Source organism: Taurulus bubalis (assembly GCF_910589615.1).
Source record: "Taurulus bubalis genome assembly, chromosome: 19".
Taxonomy (NCBI): domain Eukaryota; kingdom Metazoa; phylum Chordata; class Actinopteri; order Perciformes; family Cottidae; genus Taurulus; species Taurulus bubalis.
Genome location: NC_136607.1, coordinates 16,383,591 through 16,403,740, shown reverse-complemented (window position 1 = coordinate 16,403,740; position 20,150 = coordinate 16,383,591). Strand labels below are relative to the sequence as shown.

The 20,150-nt window shown below is 43.9% G+C and overlaps 2 protein-coding genes across 2 annotated transcripts in view; one reads left to right on the top strand and one right to left on the bottom strand.

The window, feature by feature from the left end:
- Positions 1 to 13,118, top strand: part of rapgef1b (Rap guanine nucleotide exchange factor (GEF) 1b) — a gene marked incomplete at its 5' end in the record, with an annotated part of 35,444 nt that extends 22,326 nt beyond the window's left edge. Inside the window, 16 exons of the mRNA XM_079235610.1 lie at positions 2,157 to 2,318; positions 4,213 to 4,362; positions 4,862 to 4,954; positions 5,904 to 5,989; positions 6,785 to 6,890; positions 7,606 to 7,681; positions 8,070 to 8,158; positions 8,938 to 9,026; positions 9,760 to 9,945; positions 10,557 to 10,641; positions 10,748 to 10,842; positions 10,950 to 11,028; positions 11,113 to 11,214; positions 11,305 to 11,402; positions 11,489 to 11,617; positions 11,881 to 13,118. Of these exons, the coding sequence (XP_079091736.1) occupies positions 2,157 to 2,318; positions 4,213 to 4,362; positions 4,862 to 4,954; positions 5,904 to 5,989; positions 6,785 to 6,890; positions 7,606 to 7,681; positions 8,070 to 8,158; positions 8,938 to 9,026; positions 9,760 to 9,945; positions 10,557 to 10,641; positions 10,748 to 10,842; positions 10,950 to 11,028; positions 11,113 to 11,214; positions 11,305 to 11,402; positions 11,489 to 11,617; positions 11,881 to 12,031 (1,776 nt within the window). The 3' untranslated portion in view covers positions 12,032 to 13,118. The remainder of the gene's footprint in view (positions 1 to 2,156; positions 2,319 to 4,212; positions 4,363 to 4,861; positions 4,955 to 5,903; positions 5,990 to 6,784; positions 6,891 to 7,605; positions 7,682 to 8,069; positions 8,159 to 8,937; positions 9,027 to 9,759; positions 9,946 to 10,556; positions 10,642 to 10,747; positions 10,843 to 10,949; positions 11,029 to 11,112; positions 11,215 to 11,304; positions 11,403 to 11,488; positions 11,618 to 11,880) is intronic.
- Positions 13,119 to 13,170: 52 nt separating this feature from the next.
- On the bottom strand, positions 13,171 to 15,820 carry uck1 (uridine-cytidine kinase 1). The gene is made up of 7 exons (XM_079235293.1): positions 15,709 to 15,820; positions 15,075 to 15,234; positions 14,636 to 14,732; positions 14,377 to 14,519; positions 14,205 to 14,299; positions 14,055 to 14,103; positions 13,171 to 13,971 (listed from the first exon to the last, which is right to left on the bottom strand). The coding sequence occupies exons 1-7, from the start codon at positions 15,796 to 15,798 to the stop codon at positions 13,778 to 13,780; spliced, it is 828 nt and encodes a 275-aa protein (XP_079091419.1). The 5' UTR covers positions 15,799 to 15,820; the 3' UTR covers positions 13,171 to 13,777.
- Positions 15,821 to 20,150: the final 4,330 nt, after the last annotated feature.

Below are 20,150 nucleotides of genomic sequence, written 5' to 3'. Positions count from 1 at the left end.
TTCCTCAAATTCAAACCACATCTTTTGAGGTGGCGGTGCCTTCATTGATGACGCTATTAATTTATGAGATCATATCTAGAATCACAGGACAAAGAGTGCTGTGAGGCCAAGGTCACTGGTACGTGTGAAGAATACAAACACCCCGTTGTGGTTGTGCTCTGCGCGGGTCCAAATGTCTCCGTGCCTTTTGCTGGCTGGTTGGCAAAGAGTGGGAAAGAATGCAGAAGGCATTCTGTGGCTGAGGCGCTTTCCAGTGAGAATCATCATTATTTTTCAGTGGAGTCTCCTCCTATCTTGTTATCTCTCTCACCTATTCAGCCCCCCAGTCCTTGCTCTCTCCATCTCCCTTTTCGGTAACCAAAGCCGACTTTTGTACGCACACAGAGATGTTTGGTCGTCAGCGGGGAGATAAGACCAGCCTTTATCAGCCACACATCAGTTCCAGTCCACTTATCTTAATCTGGGTCGGCGTCTGGGTTAATTGAGACAACTGTCTGACGGGGGAGTCAGTGAGGGGAGAGAGGAAGAGACACCATTGGATAAATCATAGCAGGAGAGGGCACCTTGTGATGAGCCATGTGAGTTAGAAAATAAAACCTTTTAAAGGGCCAGACAAATTAATCTTCTGCCGAGCGGTGGTGTTCGACATAATCACATTATTTTCTAAACAAAGTTAGAATCAATTTGGTTATTATTATTTTTCATTGGATATTTGTGCAATTGTTTTTCAATGCTCTTCTCAGTGGTTTGAAGTGGGAGGGGAGAAAGATACTTCAGATTTCACTTTAATGTAGCCTTTATGAAACCTTTTTAAAGAAGAAGTCCTGCATTATTTGTGCATTGTGAGTTCACTGGTCATGCTAATTTTGACCTTCACACCCCAGTTGTAACGATTCAGGGAATCGAGAACCTAAATTGGAGGAAGTTGCGTGAGTCTCCTGCAGCTTTCCAAATGAACATGATTTTTAAAAGCCTCCTCAAATAGCCACGTTGGCAACAACCCATAGAAATGTACCAGGACTTCACCACTGCAGAGCGACAAAACCCAAAAAAACACTGCACGTTCAGATGGTCTGTGGGTTGCCAGATTGTCACAAATGAGACATGGAGTTCTCACAAAGAAGCACACTAATGCCTTCCATACATATTTGAAGATGTCAAATTGATCTGCGGTTGTGCCTAAAGCTGTGGAGTAATGAAGACGGTACATTTGTGGACAGTAAACAGATCTCCTGCACTATAGCTGGATGTACAGTATCACAGCCCCAGTGATGGAAATAGACTTCGTGGCTGAGTGGCAGTCTACCCAGGCCACCTCGGAGAGTCTTTCTTCTCTCTCTCTTTGTCCATTGTCCTCTCTCTGCCACCACAACTCTGTATTTAGAGCTTTTGTTTTTATCGTTCTTTTGTCTGAGCGCACAGTTCAACTGAGCACAGTCCAACTGCACTCATCTCTGCTCCAGCTGCAAGGCCTAATCTGGCCTCATGTTTTGGGCTTGATGAGCTGGTGGCCCAGTGGAATAAGCCGGTTTGCTCCCTCCATAAACCCATGTTCCAGGCTTACGCGCATTGGTGACTTTACGCGGCTTTGCTAAAAAAAAAAAAAGTAATTTCGGCTGCTGTGTGGATAAGGAAATGGGTGAAAAAGAGAAAAAAAATCAAACGGCTCATATTGGCCCGGTTTAGAACGTGTTGTAGTTGGCCTGGTTTCTGGAAAGCCTTTAAAGCTGGAGATACTAAAAGAACGTTTATCTGAATGTCACAGGGGATGTAGTAGTGTGTAACCTGTACACGTCCCATGACCTTTCAGTAATTACGGCTTCCTAGAAAGAACTCTAAATGAAACATCACAGTACACCCAAATTCAGTAGCCCTTCAACAGCGGTAGTCTGTTAAGTATTTACTTCCACAGCCAGTAAGCTGAACTACCAGAATCCTCCTCGGCTTTCCCCATTTCACTTCTCTGCTGCTGGTCTTTGATTAAATCTGCTCTAATTCAGTCTTGCTTACTAGTGTAATCAACTGTCCCCTTTTTCTTTTTTTCTCCTGTAACATCCTGTTTCCCCCTTTTTTGCCTTCCTTAACCGCCATTACTGTCACTCAATTTCTTTTCCATCTTTTCTGCCTTCTTTTCTTTCTCTTTGTTTCCTTCTCAGGCCTCCCACTCTTCCTCCCCCTCTTCCTCCTCCTCCTCTTCTCTCTCCTGCCACCTCCAGCCGTCTGTAGCGGCCATGGAGGAGGCGGGCTCTGGGCTGGGCCTCAGCATGTCCGTTTCTAACTCCTACCTGATTGGCCAGGCTTCTTTGATCACACCCACGGTGAGTCTCCCCCCACCACACCTCCACCTCCATCTCTCCGCTCCGGTGTGGGTGCTGTGTGGTCCTGCACTGGTCCAGGGGCGGCTTAACCCCTGTGTCCATATGCGATGCAGTCTGTTTATCTACCCTCTTTTTGATGGGGTCGTCCCTCAAGGGTCGGGGTTTGGCTGCTGTGCAGTGGTCCATAATTCTGTCCATCCATCCATGTGTGCATTTGTTTTCACAGTGTGAATTTGTTGTTTTGCTGTGTGTGTGTGTGTGTGTGTGTGTGTGTGTGTGGTTTTTTTTATTTTTTTTTATATATATATATAATAAGGTACTGTGCAGTTATTTGTTGCCTCTGGCTTGCCAAGTTTGTGTTGCACTAAAGCATTCCTCCACATGACAGGTAATTATTTGACCCTTTCCCTCTTTTCTGTTTGCCTCAGAGATACAGTCAGTGAGTTGTGTGTCTGGAGCAACCCATCCAAATATCACAAGGGACTGTTGGGTCCTTGGTTGGGGATGATAAACAACCACATGGCCCTTTTGTGTGTGTCCAACTTGAACGTTTCAACCATCAACAGGTTCTTGTTAATGAATCAGCTCGTGGGTTAATTAGTGCTATATTCCAGTTACTTATGGCCGGACCCCAAAGCAGACCTGGCGAAGTCGTACAGTGGTTTGGTCAGTATTTTGAGGGGGGTTGACCCATGGTGACCCCATAGTGTGCGAGCATGGTGTGGATCTCCCTCTGGGTATCTCCAGTGGAATGCAGCACCAGATGGACCTTATGGAAAACACATTCCTGCCGTTTCTGCTCCTCTTCTTTCCTCTCCTCCTCGTCTTTTTAGTCGCTGTCCACACACACACACACTTTCTCCTATCCGGGTAGTCTCCCCTTCACCGTAACCTCCTCCCACCACGAATGCACACACACTTCCACACCTCCCATTCGTCTCGTTTCTGTGGAATGTTTGCATTCCTCAACTCCTCGGGGCATGATTTTTTTTTTGGGGGCGGGGGGATGTTTTTTAAGGCGATGTAAGGCATACCAGAAAAGATGCTCTGCATATGTTGAGTGGAAAGGGAAAGAAAGATCCAGTATTTTGTTTTAATGTCGAAGTGTCTCTCCCCCCATCCCCTCCCTTGTGTGTGTTGCTGATGTTAGACCAGACGATGTTTTTTTAAGACTGCTGTTATGAAAAAGAGGCGAGTGAGCTGCCTTGATTTCCTGCCGGTCCTGCGTGTCTGTGCATGAATGCGTGCACGCGCCTGTGTGTAAGTGTCAGGCCGAGTGTGTGTGTGTGTGTGTGTGTGTGTGTGTGTGTGTGTGATGTTTATCAGTGATATGTGTGTGCACCGCTCCGTGCTGGTATGCTGAAAAAGCAACGTGTTAAAACAGGTTGCCATTACCTCCCTGTAGAAAGGCATCTCTTCAGCTGGTCACACACACACACACACACACACACACACACACACATGGACACGCACTCATGCACATTCTAAAGACATCTCTTGCCTAAACACATATTCACACTCAGAGGTGCTACCATATCTATGGTGTTTCCATCGTTTTAACATTTCTGTCTTGCCATCTTCCATGTTATCTCACCGGAGAGGTCTGTTGACACTGCTCTGTTTTGGCATTCTCTTTTGGGTGTGTGTATGTATGTATGTATATATGTGTGTGTACTGTGTAGTGCAATGTATTTCATGTTCAGGCACATCATTCTCAAAGTCTCGGCTGAGTGGAGTTGTTGGAGAATGAGGTGAACACTTCTCCCGAGCACTGCTTCCTATTGTTCAGCTTCCTTTTCTACCTGCTCTGTCTTCACCTCCCCGATCCTCTTCTTACTGTCTTTTATTTTATTCTTTCTTTCTTTCCTGCTTTCCTTCTTTCCACCAATCGCAGAGCTTGGACCAGGTTGCCTTGACCAATGCCACCATTCTGGATGGCGGCGGCGGGGGCGGGCCCAACGGTTCCCTGGCCGGCTCAATGGGCTCTGCGGCTGTCTGTCTTCCTTCTGAGTCTTGTCTCACTGACTCTCTCCACACCTCAGCGGTGAGCTTACAAAGGATAGATGTTTGAAGCACAAGCAGAATACTCTCCAGCTCTCGAAGACGGAGGATACATTGTGATATTGGACCCCTTTCCTTTGGTAGATTGGTGTTGGATGAAAGCAGTTTGGTGTTCACTATTGTTGTTCAGACGATAACACAGTGACTCATTCAGTTAGTTGTATCTTGTTGCCATTATCACTGCCCACAAACTGTCTGCTGTCTGATTATCGTCTTAAAAGAATCCCAGTAGAGCATGTTGCACTGCATGTTCGTTTTTTGCCAGTAAATGGTATTACCTTTTTACAAATGACGCTCTCCAGTGCCACCCAGTGGTCATGACGATACTGAGCTGGAAAGCACAGCGCTCACTGTACCAAACCAAACTTCAGCTAGCCGCTTTCTCTCCTCCTGAGCCACACATTCACACTCGTTGGCAAACGCTCTGTGCCCCCTCTCCGCACCCTCACGCCTCGGTTTGTGTCCCTCCTCTTTTCCCGTAGAGCGAGTGCGCAAACGACGAGGGCGGGGAGGGAGAGTACGTCAACTTGTACTCGTCCAACCAGGCCAATGGGGAGCTGCCTCTCTCCCTCAGAGTAAGTAGCTGACCGCCACACGGGGTGAAAGGTCAATTCCATTTGCACGTCCCATCACTTCAGGAATATGAATCAGTCTGAACCGCGGCGAGGGATTTGAAGCGAGGAGCCGGCCTGTTTTGACTGGCAGACGTCACTCGCGTGTTCGCAGCGAGCGGCTTGTATTGATTCATCCCTCGAACTGATGGCACTGAAATGGAATGTGAATGTAGCCAAATCTGCCTGAGCATGACTTCAGGTTCACGGGTTTGCCTGCAAGGGACTTATGTGTCTGTGGAAAAAAAGTGGTCCATCTGTATGTTGTTCTGCCTGCCTGGCTGGTGATTGCTGTCTCTCTGGCTGCACTTTACTGTAACCAGCATTTAACCTTGTTCAGAGCTAACGCCTGACTTGTCGCTGCTCCTTAAAGGGATTCGCAACGGTTCACCGGGTTTTCAATTTTCCAATAACATTTCCCATAACTGCTCGTGTGCCACCTGTGCATGTTTTACAGCGTGTGTGGTTGTGCGCTTGTATTCCCTTGAGCCAGCGTGTACATTCAGGGTGCATTCAAGGTGTGTTTGGGTTGTGAGCAAATGAATAGTAAGCGAGAGCAAACAGTGTGTAGGCGTGTGTGTGTGTGTGATTGCTTTCGTAGTTTTACATGTGGTGCCGTTTCAGTGTGTGTGTGAGTTCTCCACTCTGGTGTCTTTCTGGGTCTCGTCTGTTGGGTTTTTCCTCGTTCATACCGAAAAAAAGCTGCATTTTCGCCATCAACATAATGTATTTACTTTGTAAACATAGTGGTATAGATGTTTGTCCTTCCACCCACAGTGTTGCATGCACTGGTGGTTCATACGGTCCCATCAACAGCCAGCCGTCTGTCACCGCATGGACCCATTCATCCATGTTGTTCCATGCAACGTACAGATCACATGTTGATTATTGCTTTTTCCTCCCTCGTGATTAGGAAACGATCACAGATGACGATGTACTTCAAGACCCCGCCCCTCAAATGCCATCCAGCAACAGCAAAGAGGCTTTGGACAAGGAGAGGTAAGGGTCGTAATGGTTACGTGACGCTTTCGGTGATATACGCCGTGTCCCGCTTCCATAGTACATGCTACACGTGTACAGTATGTACTCTACTAATAGTGTTCCGTTTCTGAAGTTAATCTACATACTAGAAATTATGCAATAAATGTGCCGTGAGATGTCGGACTAACTGCAACGTCCGACATCACCCCTTTTTGTAAAAATGCCGTCAACACATTTTAATATCTCCTTGATTTTGTTTGTGATTCTTTTTCTCCAAGGATGTGTTGTGATATACTGAGCAGATATGTATGCTGTAGCAGACCAAAGAAAATGCAATTTCCGTTGAACTTTAACGAAAAAAAAAAAGAGTTCCCAAGACCTTTTCCAACTGATAGCAGCTTCTCCATTCCTTGTGTGCATTGCATTGTGGGAGTGAGAGACTGTTTACAGTTTTGAGGATTCTTTATTTTTTATCTCGCACTTAGTTTGAAGCAGTGCCACAACTAATGATTATTGTATTGATTAAGCTGCTGCTTATGATGTCAATTCATTGATTACCGGTCATCGTTTTTCTCCAAAATGTGGTACATTTATGAAAAATACCCACTATTATTTTACATACACCAAGATGATAAATCCAAAAACGGTCCACAATACAAAGATTAAAAACATGAAATCCTCACATTTGAGAAGCTGAAACAGACAATTGTATCAACATTCCTGCTCCTTCATGACTGCTGCAGGCATTAGTGTGTCCGAAAGGGGTGAGTGTTTCTGTGCTGATGACCGCTTGCGTATATTTGTTTGTTTTAGGCGGCAGAAGTCAACGGAGTCGGCTGGGAGCGACGAGGAAGACGTGGACGAGCTCTCCCTCATAGACCACAAGGAGATTATGAGCAGGATAACACTAAAACAAGAAGTAAGGCATCTACCACTGCTGATGCGGTGGGCTGTTTTTAGAAATCTGCTGTGCAGCACCAGCATACAAAGCACATTTATCCTGTTAGTCCAGCACAGGCTAAAGGTCACTGTGAGTCACTCAGATGTGAAATCAGATCCTGAGACATACCAATGATAGCCATTGCTGCCCCCTGCTGTTACGTATCTGAAGTTGCAGAGCTGAAATTGACAAAGCGCCCTCCTCCTCCTCCTACGCCTCCTCCTCCTTTGTCCTGTGTGGTGCAGTCTGATGGACAGATGTGTGAAAACGCTCCACTCTGCAAGGTTAGGGGCAATGTGGCAGCAATGATTTACAAAAGGAGATGCTGAGGGGTCAGAACTGGGGGGCGGGAAGATCGATAGCCTGTAGAGACATTTATAGCGGTTATAAAAGACATATTGCAGTGGTTGGGCTTTTATCATACACAAGTCTGAGTTTTTCTTCGTCATCAGAGGAGCTGGTGCAGGACAGGGAGAGGTGGGGGCTGTTCAGAGGGGGAGCAAGACAAGAAAAACAGGCAGAAGAAGGAAAAGGTGCAGGCTACATTTTGGGCTAGAGTGCATCATTCCTCATCAGCTCTAACCACTCGTTTCCTCTCCTGCTCTGAATCTCATCCATCTCTCTCCATCTTTCTGTCTGTCGCTCATTTTCTCCAATTCTTTGCGCCTCGCTTGCATTCTTTCTGTATTCCCAGACTGATGATGGCCCTGACGTTCGTGCAGGATCAGGAGATATTCTATTAGTCCACGCTACAGAAACGGACCGCAAAGGTACAGTACAGAGCACGTTACTCAAGCGACTCGTACTCACCCCGTGTGTTTATGTACAGCTCAGTGTGTTTCTGCGCTCCTGGGTCACTGGGACAACTTTTGCTACCTTGACAGACTTACAAGCATTTACATTCAAAGACAGATTTATACATTGTGTTGTAAAGTGTGGTTCTGTAGTTTGACAGATGTGTTCCTACTTGTCTAATCTTATCTGAGCAGCATTCTAAATAGCATCAGTGTCTCTTTAGTTATTGCCGATGTGTCAGCATGTATGCCGGGTACGCAGCCTTCACATTTGATGATGTGTTTTCACCTCTAGCCGTTTAATTGGGAGCTCTGCCTGCACTTCAATTGAAATATGTTTTCTCCCTTTTTTTTTTCTTGACAGATCTTGTTTTGTACTGTGAAGCCTTTCTGACTACTTATAGGACTTTTATAACCCCCGAGGACCTCATTAAGAAGCTACACTACAGATATCCTTTGCAAATCACTCAACATGTCACTCTGAGCGTAATTGCTGTTTAGTTGGATGAAGGCTGTTTTTCTTGCGTAGTGATTTTTTTTTTTTTGAAACCCTTATTTACCAAGAAAAGACTTGTTTGCTCATATTCAGCTCTTTCAGCTCCAAACATTCATAGATGGAGACCTCCAGCGCAACTGCCATCCTCCCCTGACGGATACTCAAGTTTACATTACTACTGAATTTATTAGGCCTTGTTTGTGTTTGTTGTTTAATTCGTACATCTTGCTTTATGTCATCTAAGCAGAGCAGGGTATCATGAACCTTTTTGCCATGATCTAAAAAGCTGCCTCTGGTAGCAAAACGTACACGCGTAATGCTGTGTCACTGTTTTTAGCTAGCGGCTAGCTGACAGAGCAGCTAGCACCGCTGGTGCTATCACATTTTTTCCACGTGATGGTCTATGTGTTCATATAATAAGGTTGAATGATAACTACATTGCTGAAAAGCAACCACAGTTTTTGTGCCATCCCCAGTGTTCCCTGAATGTATACCCTAATATAAAACAATTTGTTTTAAATTACAAAAGTAAAGCAAAATAATTATTGAATTGATTTGTCGAACCACAAGATGTTATAGTAGAGGAATGCATGTTATTTTAAAAGAGCAAAACTTCACACATCACTTGATGAAGCATCATATATGAGCAAGAGCATTAAGCTAAATGTTAAAGGTTACTGTATTTTGTATTCCACTTCTCGTATTGTCTCTTTGTCCTTGACCACTGAGCACATACACCCGGTTCTGCCACAGTCCGGACACCTTCAAGAAGCGAGTCAGCAAGAACACATTCTTCGTGCTGGTTCGTGTTGTTGATGAGCTGTGGTGAGTCGTAAATCTGAGGCGTTTTTCAGTGTGTGGTGCTGCTCCTCAGGAAAATATGTGTCCAAGTATATTGAGAGGAAGCGTCGTCTCTCTTTAGATTCATCCTCATTAACAAATGAAAGCATATGTAAGTTTAGAAACACGGATATTGCTAGTGCTTTAAATAGGATTGTGTATGCCGTTATTTTTGGTTTTAGAGGGAAGCAAGGTTTTTAAAGAAATGTAATTTAGTTGGAGACAAAAAAAACATATATATACATATTCCTGCGTTAAAAAAATATGTTTATAATTCTGATTCATTGTGACAACACTTGATATTATTACACTTTTTTTTCCACAACTCATAGATATGAGTGACCTGTGAGAAGCGGTTGTTATTGAATTCTGCTTTGAGCCCAAAATGTTGGGAACCAGTGTGCTCAGAGATTAGATTTGAAGCTGGGATATAACAATAAAAGTAATTCTTCAGTCATATTCCCCAACTAACAATAGATTGCAGCCTTATAAAATGTTTATTCGAATCCAATCATCCTCAGAACTTTACTTTATTGTTCTGCCGACAGCTATAACCACAAAAATATATCTGCAGATCTCCCTGTAATGGATGCATTATGGTCATAAACTAAACGCCTGATCGTCAATAACCAGTTTTATTTTCTTCTTTCCTTCTCTCTCATGTGTTACCCCATCACACAATATGATGGTTCCCTCCAACTGTTCCTCCGTCCCCCAGCTTGGTGGAGCTGACAGAGGACATCTTGAAACAGCTGATGGACCTGGTGTTCACGCTGGTGTGCAATGGCGAGCTCAGCCTCGCCCGTGTGCTCCGCAAGAACATCCTGGATAAGGTGGAGCAGAGGAAGCTGCTGCGCTACACTAACTCACTCAAGCCGCTCGCCGCCCGAGGGGTCTCCGCGAGGTACAGTGGGGGGGGGGGGGGGGGGTCGAGGGTCTTCTTTTTCTGAGACTGGTATGCCATGTGTGGAGAGTAGGTGTAACGTAACCTTACTCTTAAGCCCTCCTCATAGCTCAGTACCCTGGAGGAAAACAGACAGTGTTAGAATGACTCCTCAATTGTCTGATAATGTTTCATTCAAAAATCCCAAATTGATTGAAAACTCTTCTCTTGTACACTTTATTCCCCCAACAATGGCTTTCGATCAGTCATATGACTTTGCAGGGCAAATGGAAGAGAAATGCATATGACCATAAATACATATATTTTTCCCTCTTAATCTGACATGCTGCGTCTTGATAACGAAGAGCCTGACACTGGCACGCTGGTTTCATTAGACCCGTCGTGCACAGTGAGGCGCGCATTAAACTTCTTGTTATTACGCCAAAAATACATCCTCAATACTTCCATCTATTCATATTTATAGATAACCTTTACTAATTTCGTTAAAAAATAATTAGATTAGTTGGTTTTCAAAACCAAACGAGAGTCCAACTTTTAGACTGCACCAAAAGGAATCACTGTAAAAGACTGTAATTTGAAGACGTCATCTAATAGCTGGTGTGTCCTGACAGGCCCGGAACTCTGCACGACTTCCGCAGTCACGAGATTGCGGATCAGCTCACTCTTCTTGACGCGGACCTCTTCTACAAAATTGAGGTACAGTGGTTTGTTTGTGTCCATCCTCACAGCCTGTTGACAGGAGTTGTGTTTTGAGCGTCCACAGAGTCGACTTTAACTTCCTCTCTTTCCGGTTCTCCTTCAGATCCCCGAGGTGCTGCTCTGGGCCAAGGAGCAGAATGAGGAGAAGAGTCCGAACCTGACTCAGTTCACAGAGCACTTTAACAACATGAGCTATTGGTAAGACCAACAAACAAACTTCACGCCGTCACACCTCTATCTGTCATCCGTTGCTCTTCTACCATCTTGATGACCTCACCCCTGTTTTGTTTGTCTTTACCTTGCAGGGTCCGCTCTTTGATAATCCAGCAGGAGAAAGCTCAAGACCGAGAGAAGCTGCTTCTCAAGTTCATAAAGATAATGAAGGTAAGTCACCTTGGACTTAAATATCTTTTGTGTTAATTTCCTTTTTGTTTAATGCTGAAACATGTATTCAATGTCTTATTGCAGCACTTAAGAAAGTTGAATAATTTCAACTCCTACCTGGCAATACTGTCCGCTCTGGACTCCGCCCCCATCAGGAGATTGGAGTGGCAGAAGCAGACCTCGGAGGTAAGGGGGATTATGAGGCTACCATACGTATTGGCATGTAAAAAAGATGTAGCCTCTCAAAATACACTTGGCGCCTTGTTCTTTTCTCAGGGATTGGAGGAATATTGCACGTTGATTGACAGCTCCTCCTCCTTCCGAGCATACAGAGCTGCTCTGTCTGAGGTTGAGCCTCCATGCATCCCGTACCTGTAAGTGAATGAGCGTTTGAACTCGTACAGCTGTTTTTTTATTTAGCCGAGAGCCACAACTTTGACATGCCTGCTCGTTCTTCCAGGGGTCTCATTCTGCAGGACTTGACCTTCGTCCACCTGGGGAACCCTGACCTCATTGACGGGAAGGTCAATTTCTCCAAGCGCTGGCAGCAGTTCAACATTCTGGACAGCATGCGGCGCTTCCAGCAAGTGTAAGTCCACTGGGATGAGTTTACATTATGATGAACAGGTGCACGTACTCTTGACGTATCATTAGAACGCTTTGTTCACATCAATCAGAGTGATAAATGTCATCATTTCATTGCCACTGGCAGGAAATACCATGGATGCCTACTTTGTTTTTTAATACATTTTAATATCATTAAGCATCGCTGCCGTCTCCGCACGGGCTGTTTGTTTTCTCACTAATGAATCACTGCATTAATCAAACCTCCGCCTCTTCTTCTCATCGCAGGCACTATGAGCTGAAGCGCAACGAAGACATCGTCTGTTTCTTCAACGACTTCAGTGACCACCTAGCAGAGGAGGCCCTGTGGGAGCTGTCGCTAAAGATCAAGCCCAGGAACATCACCAGGCGCAAGACGGAGCGCGAGGAGAAGACCTAGGGCCCCGTGGGCCTCCGAGACTGACCTCCAACTGTGCTTCATGACACTAACTCCACTTTACTACAGACTGAGAGAAAGACGAATGGAAGCTATCCGCTGGAGCCGATGGAAGACTCTTTTGTGGGTAATGCAGAACAAACTACGGACAACAGAAGCGTGGCTGAGGTTGACAAAGAGCTCTGCTGCTCTGGGAGATTATATTTGGGATTACTGCGGCTCCGGCGTGTAGACGGGTAGAGATTCTGTGACTTTGGTGAGACGAGAGGAAGCCCGGCCCCCGAGGATGGGTGAAGAATCACACAGAGCGGACAGGGAGACGCTACGGAAATAACCAAAGCCTACTCCCTGGGCTCTCTGTTTTAGGGTGGAGCTGTTGCGTGTGTGAGAGAGTGAGCTGAATGGTCCATTACTTTCCAAGTTGCTCCTTCCTCTTTCCTTTTTATGTATGTGCCATTTATTGGTCTTCTTCTGCGACCCTCTCCTTGACTCGCGACGTCCCCTAAAACAGCAGAACCACAAGTGCGGCCCTGCCCTGAACTCGCACGTCAACACACAGGCTGCAGACCCCGCCAAGCTGCTGGGGGCGGGGCATAAGGGGAATTTGGACTCGGAAGAGAAGACGACCGTTAGAGACTGGAACCGACGAGTTGGTTTTGAAACATTTTGTGTAAGAATCATGTATGGTTATGAAATGTATTATATACAGTGCTCCTTTTGTTCTTAAAAAGGATGTTTATGCTTATGAGAAGAGCATAGCTTCTCCCAAGTGCCATACGCGTGTGTGTGCACTAAAAAAAGCAAAGCAAAAACACAAAAAGATAAATTACTAAAGATGCTGTGATCTATGTATGTCATACTGAATAATTGTGTGCCGTGTTCAAGTGTAGAGAACCGCCAGGCAATCGCAATCACGTCCCAGCCATGTCGGTGTGTGAAAGAGTGTTTGTGTGACTGAAGTCCTCCGTGACGTGTGTTTGTCATTCCAAAATGTGCTGTAGTAAATCATTTTTGATTCCCTCTCGGGATAATGGTCAAAACCAACACATCACACTGTGCTCTCAAAGTCCAATAAAACAAACAGCTCTGTTTCTATACACTTTGTGTTGGTCGGAAACGTCATTGTCAAAGCTCAATTAAGACTTACACTTTTCCATTTATTGTTGAACAGAATTGTTAGTGGAAAATGAACTTAAAAGAAAGAATGTATTCAAAAGGAAGCACTAATTAACACTCGGTGTGACACCGCTACAACACACAACCACCTGGCCTAATTTGAGATCGAAATAAGTTAAAACAAACTGGACAGCAAGATAAAAGTTCAGTGTGACTCATTTAAATATAATCTTGTTTAAAGAAACACAAGCCAGTATAAAGGTCAAAGTGCAAAAGCATGACTGAAATTAAACATTTACATAACGCTTCCTACTTTCAAATCATTACCATACGTCTCAGTAACCGGTCATCTGACCACAGTCGAAGCTATCTTGGAAGACTTTTACATGTGACAAGCATACTCTACTATATCGGTTATGCACCAATAATTACAGTGAAATTATGAAGAGGTTGCAGCACTAGATGTTTGCACGGTGGGATTGTGGATACTTAATGGAAGAAAAAAACGCTGCAGAAGGTGAGACTGGCATCCCAGTTACTGACCCATCCCACACGAAACAGCCGCAGCAATCCCAACTCGAAGCTCATGTTCACAGTCTGGACACATCTATCCACACATCTGTCCACACAGTCTCAATGAGGCCGGCAACTGGGCTCCATCAGGAGCCTCTTTCCTGAAGGATTTGCAGCTCCGTTCTGCAGGTCGCCCGGCTCAGAAATGGCCCGCTTGAAGCCTCGAGCGTGCCCATATATGGATGCACGCTGCCATTTGCAGATGTCCCCGTTCAGTATGTCTTGGATGTGTTGTACGATGAGGTTGATGGCCACTGGTGAGAGAGAGAGGATTTGTCAAGCATTCTTGCTGGAGAAATTGGCAAAAAAGCATTTTAGTTAGGAAAAAAACACTTACCCATATTGTCAACTCCCCTTGGAATGATGACGTCTACATACTTCTTTGTCTGAGAGAGAGAGAGAGAGAGAACCAGATTGCTGAAGATTTGTTGGCCGAGTAAGACAACTAGAAAACAGCCACACAATTGGTGATAAACATCATACTTACAGGCAAACAAAACTCTTCAAAAGCAGGCTTGACAAATGTGGTATACTGCGTGAGAATCTGCTCCAGGTCTCTCCCTCTGGTCATGTCCCGCAGAACTAGGAAAATAAAGTTTAATGGTTTACATACACTGTGGAAACATCTGGAATACTGTGTGTGAGGGAAACTTCAATACCTCTGCGAGACAGTCTGACGTCTGAATCTGTGTCCACAAAGAGCTTCATGTGAAACATATCACGCACTTTCTGGGGATAGAAGACCAGGATCCCCTCAAAGAGGACCACGTCTGCTGGGTAAACTGTGATCCTGTCTTCCAACCTGGAGATATAGACATAGTTTTCATACTGAGGCAATGTTGATGACAATTGTTAGTTTTATTTAAAAAAAAAGATTTTTCATTAGGCCTGAAACGATGTGAAATACTTCCTTCCTACCTGGAATGAGTGACAAAGTCATATGTTGGAACTTCAACCACCTTCCCCTCCTCGATGTCCTTCAGGGTTCTGTACATTAATTCGGTGTCAAATGCCTCTGCAAGACATGAAACAGAATAATAATGCAGTGCATGCAGCACGTAAACAATGTACCGTGTAAGAAAGCCAAGAAACTGTACACGTACAGTACATGCTTAAGAATACCTTGAGTTATTCGAATACACATAGCTAACCGCCAGATAACTCTCGGTATTACAAGTTATTTGCAGCATAGTAGCATATAACTAAATAGAAGTTAGTGCAGAGTCACATGCAAATCCATGATAGGAGTGGCGTTGGTTGGATATTATAGGAGGGAAATCCTGATATTGTTACAAGTCTAACAACAACCCCATCAGTGCACCTCTTTTGCGTAGGTGTGTGAAGAAACGTGACCTACCTGGGTGATCGAAGTTGTACTGGCCCTTCAGCGCCTTCGCTTTTTGCTCTGGAGTCAGGACTCTGTAGAAACTGTCCTGGCTTACAATCGCCACCTTCCTCTGCCGGTGGTCCACCTTGTTTTGGCCCAGGAGCTCCATGATCTTGGCGCAAACTGTTGACTGTGACACAAAACTTCTCATTCAGCACGACTCGTACAAATTAAATTCACTGGGTTAAACTAACACGGACAAATTAAAACAGTTTCTGGAAGTTGTCCTAAAGAACGGAGGGGAACAAAACAGTAGCGTTTATATCAGTGACCTTCTCCGTGTAACGTTCGTGTTTATCAGCTGACTCTGGGTCAGCTACGGAAGGACTTGACAGATGACAGCGGGCTAGTTAGCTGCATGAATCTGTCTGGTGCTAAAAGGTCATACATCCATGTTGGTGAAGACAGTAAATAATAGCAGAATAGAAACAGCACGACCGTTTTTCTGTCTTAGTGAGAACATGTTACCTAAACAAGGGGGCGTGCCAGCTGGTATGACAGTTCGATAAATGCTACCGTTGGTGCTGCTAGCAAACTAAGCTAAGCTACTTGGGGTGCTAATGTCCGTAGTCGGGAGATCTTCTGGCTAAAATAACGGACTAACCTTTCCGCTGGCGGTTCCCCCGCTGACCCCGATTAGGAAAGGGTGATGCCGAGGCCGGTCCGCCTCGTCTAGGGCTCCGAATCCGTCCATCGCGGTCCAACAGTTCGGAAAGACTGCGGATATCCAGATAGCTTGTCTGAACGCTAGCTATGCTATGTATAGCAATAACACCGCGCTGTTCTCGCGGGATCTAACGCTCTCGCGAGAAGTGTCAACATGGGACAGTTTGGCGCGGAACTGCGTTTGATGTTTCAATATTGTATGTTAAAGTATACCTATACCTAGTAATGCTTCTTAACACCTTTGGTTGTAGTTTTAAATTAGTTCCTGCCTTTGAGTGTTTAATTAGCATTTAGTTGGCTGGGATTCTAGTTATATCTACTGCTATTAAGATCTAGTCTGAAACAATTCCCTATTCCTTGCTCAGAATCAATGACAACCAAAGCAAAACATGTGTGTTTATTATATAATTAAATATGAACATATCGCACAATAATATACATATACAGTGTAAATACAACGTTATTGTTTTTCTGGGTCGTTGTCTGATTTCTTTGTGTTTTCACCACGTTGAGACTCATCTTCCAACACGATCTCCAAAGCAGGACTTCCTTCAAGCCTCTTCACAGTCTCTCCTTTGGCAGCAAGGATTTCCTCAATGTTTCTTAAGTGTAAATAAACACAGCGCGAGTCATTCAGAAATGTACTGTACACACAGTTATTGGTAAATCAAAAATATCCTAATTTCATTCGTGCATGGTTTAAACTGGTTATCCATAGATGCTTAAAGGGTTGCAGAGGTGTTCATCCATTTAACCAGTATTTTGTGATTTCCATCCATCTCACCTCATACTTCCCGTTAAAGTGCATGTTCTAGTCTACTTCTCACCTGTCTCAACTAAAATAATCTCTTAAAAGAAATGTTGCTGCCATGTTAAACAATAGCTACAAAGGTCAGCCAATAATAAGTAACACCAATATAGTATTTAGCTGAGGTAATTTACAAAAAGTCACCAGCAATTACACGGTTATTTTTCACCTGTTAAAGTGTCCTACTCAGTACATATCTTGGTAACTATTGTAAATGAAATACATTTAAGGAATGCTTACCAAACAAACATATGGGCAACCACACACCTTTGATGGTTTTGTGTTGAATACTGTTATGAATCAATTCTATATTTCTGGTTTATGATCAGAAGTCACCAACCTTTTCCCCTCCAGGTCAGAGAACCAGCCGAGGTTATCAGCGATGATATGGTGGTTCTTACATCCTGGACATGTCACTATCACGACTCCTTTGTGATAGGCCAGCTTGGAAATCTTCTCTGTGGACCTGGTAGAGCAAACCTGCAGACGTGATACGTATAAGACTCAGAAACACGTGACAGCCAACATATCTGGAGCTAAGATAACTCAAAAAGTGTATGTACCGACGCTGGTGCTGGTACCTTGCATGTGTAAGCGAGTTGGTAATGCTTCGGCTGGATCTGTCCAATTGCGTCACTTCTGCTACTCAGTGACGTTGAGAATTCTCTATAACTTTTAAGAAGAGCTTCACGTCTGTCAGAAGGGAGCACAGTATGCAAACTACGCCGGTCTTGTGAGGAGAGGAGCCCCGACCTGCCCGTGGTGGTCGGCGGTCCTGGAGGACGACAGTCGAGCGCAGCACCGGACAACAGCCTAGCCGGAGCTGAACGGCGGAGAAGACACCGAATCAACCGGCTGACAGTCAGCATCGTCCTCGAGGAACCCGGTGGACGTACGATATCAAAACATGTATGTAAAACCAACATGACGGGTGTTTATGAGGACCTCAGCGTGCCCCTTTTCGATTTCATCAACACGCACTTCGGCGTGGACTGATGACGTCAAACATGTTGTCATTTTCAAAATAAACTTTATGGACAAATTGTTCTTCCAACAAAATAAAAGCGTTTCAGCGGGCCATGCGTGTATGGGGACATTTAAAAAAAAAGTTAGCATAAAACTAGTATAATTCTAAAAAGAAAACATATGGGAATGAGTTGTGTGATTTAGGTTCAATTGAGATTCTGAGCTCTGACAGAATAATAGTATTATCTGCCAATAGTGTTTTTTCACTTGTTGAAGATAACTATGTACACCTTCTCAAGTACTGTAATTAAGTAGCCTACAAATTATTCAGGTATTTACATTGTATGCTATGTCATTGCAAAATGTATTTAACCTGCTGTTTATTTAGGCAGATATATTGTACTTTTTGCTTCATAACAACATTTTGTTTGTTACTTTTTTGAAATACAAATATATGAGCAACAAAACAGAAAGCACATGTGGCCAGAATGATGGGCACCATGGAGAATATGAATGGGGGGGGGGGGGGGGAGAGTTAGAGGATCTGAATCAGAAACTGCATTTTCCAGGCAGAATCATTTGCAGCGGCAGAATACATTTAAGGTCAACTACAGTTTATAGACTTGAAACAAAGGCTAGGAGGAAACATAACAGCTAATCCTGTATCAATGTCAGCTAAGTCAATACTCAAATTATCCACAAATGAGGATAGTTACAGTAAGTCTTATTTATGCTCTTTGGCTATATATTTTTTCTGCCTGTCCTTAATCTGTGTGGAGCCAATCTTGCAAAAATAATAATGGCGTTGTTTGCTTGGAGTTCACCAATATAGATGCTGCAAGTTAATATTCAAACACAACATTTTATTTCAGTTTTAAATAAGTGAATATCCTAGTGTGGGGAAGTCACGTCATTTCTTTGACACAACCACCAGAGGGTGTCATAAATAATTTGATAACACCTCTCAGATTCAGATTTTGTCTTCCCATCTCCAAAATACGTCTGGGGAAGCATTCTGCAGTATTGAGTTATGCACAAACAGTTACCATGGCTTCATTGCCTTCCAATGCTTTAGAGCAAAAGGGAGAAGTAGGCCAAGTTATGCATAATTACAACAAAAAAATGGCTGAGGCTAATGCTGCTGCAAGAGTGTGCAGTTTAATTGAATGTCAATCAGCACAAATAGCACATTGAGTGAGCTTGTGGTGACTGAAGGGTGTTTTTCTTAATCTTGCTCTGAAAGGTGGGCTGAGCTTGTTTAGGTGGAACTGCAGTCAATCTGAAACTAGGAGGCGTCCCACTGCTGACGCACTGCCTCTGTGGTGAGTGCACGTGCAGTTTGGTCTGTTGTATTCCTCTGTTACTGATTGTCAGGATGAAGCATGTATATCATTTAAGATAAGAAAAACTCTTTCAATAACCTAATAGAAAATACCATGACTATTTTACAACACATAATCCCCATGCTTGTTTAATATCACACTACATATAGTATCTGATATTTTGTATAATAAATTGTTTCAGGATACATCCATTCCTTATTTAAAAGACCTAACTTTAAACCAAAATATATTCAATATTATAAATAGAAGTCCTTTCTGAATGTTTGATTGAAGGCTTTTTGAAATGCACATGTTCAAAAGTACCCTTGAGTTAAAGTTTTACTATTTCATAATTTCATCTATTCCTTGTGTGGCTCAACACATTTGATATACTTATAATTTAGGTTGAAGACAAAGTATCTTCAATTGACTCCACATTGACAAACAACATTAACATTTTCTTATACATTTTCATGTATTTGTTAGTGATAAAAACTGAACAGTGTAATGTTTTATCATAATAAAAGAGTGAGACTAACATTTTGAAATTAAGACATTTAGCCTCCTTGACTATGGAATATATTATTGTACTAAATTAACCATAAAGAATCTGAGTACTTCTCCCACCACTGAGCATTGCATAAGACTGAGCTACAACATTTAATAAAATACCTAAACAAAACAACCCCCACATCACCAAAAGAGGAAGAAATGAAAAGAAAAACCTGGAAAGAAATATTTAATATCACTAATTGGACTATAAACACATTATTTGCACGTAATATTCAAACAATTATACAAAATATGTAGGGAGCAATATTTTTTTTGATTACGTTGTCACACCACCCCCGTGCTTTTATTTTGACGGCGGTTCTGTATTAGTACTTCCGCCAGTCTCGTGCAATAGCTGTTGTCTTCTTGACAGCCGACCAAACCACTCAGTGTACACTCCTCCGTGTGGTTTTCTCCACCGTCACTGCTGTACGGGGCCCCGGCCCGGTGCCCGAACGGCCACAGCTGCTGAGAAACGTTTGAGAAATGAGTGACCCGAGCGCGGCGGAGCCGAGAGACACCATCTTCACTAAAACAGGTGTGTCTGTTCTTCTTGTCTTTCTTTAAGAGCCGTGTGGGTCGCCGGTTCTCTGCCGCAGCGCGCTCGCTGGACGCCGGCGTGAGACACCGCTTCCCCCGTCGCCTCTCGGCTGACTGTTGTTGTTCAGCTCGGTCTCTCTCTCCGGCGTGTTATTTTATCAGGCCAACATTACAGTCGTTCTCTTAATGCGA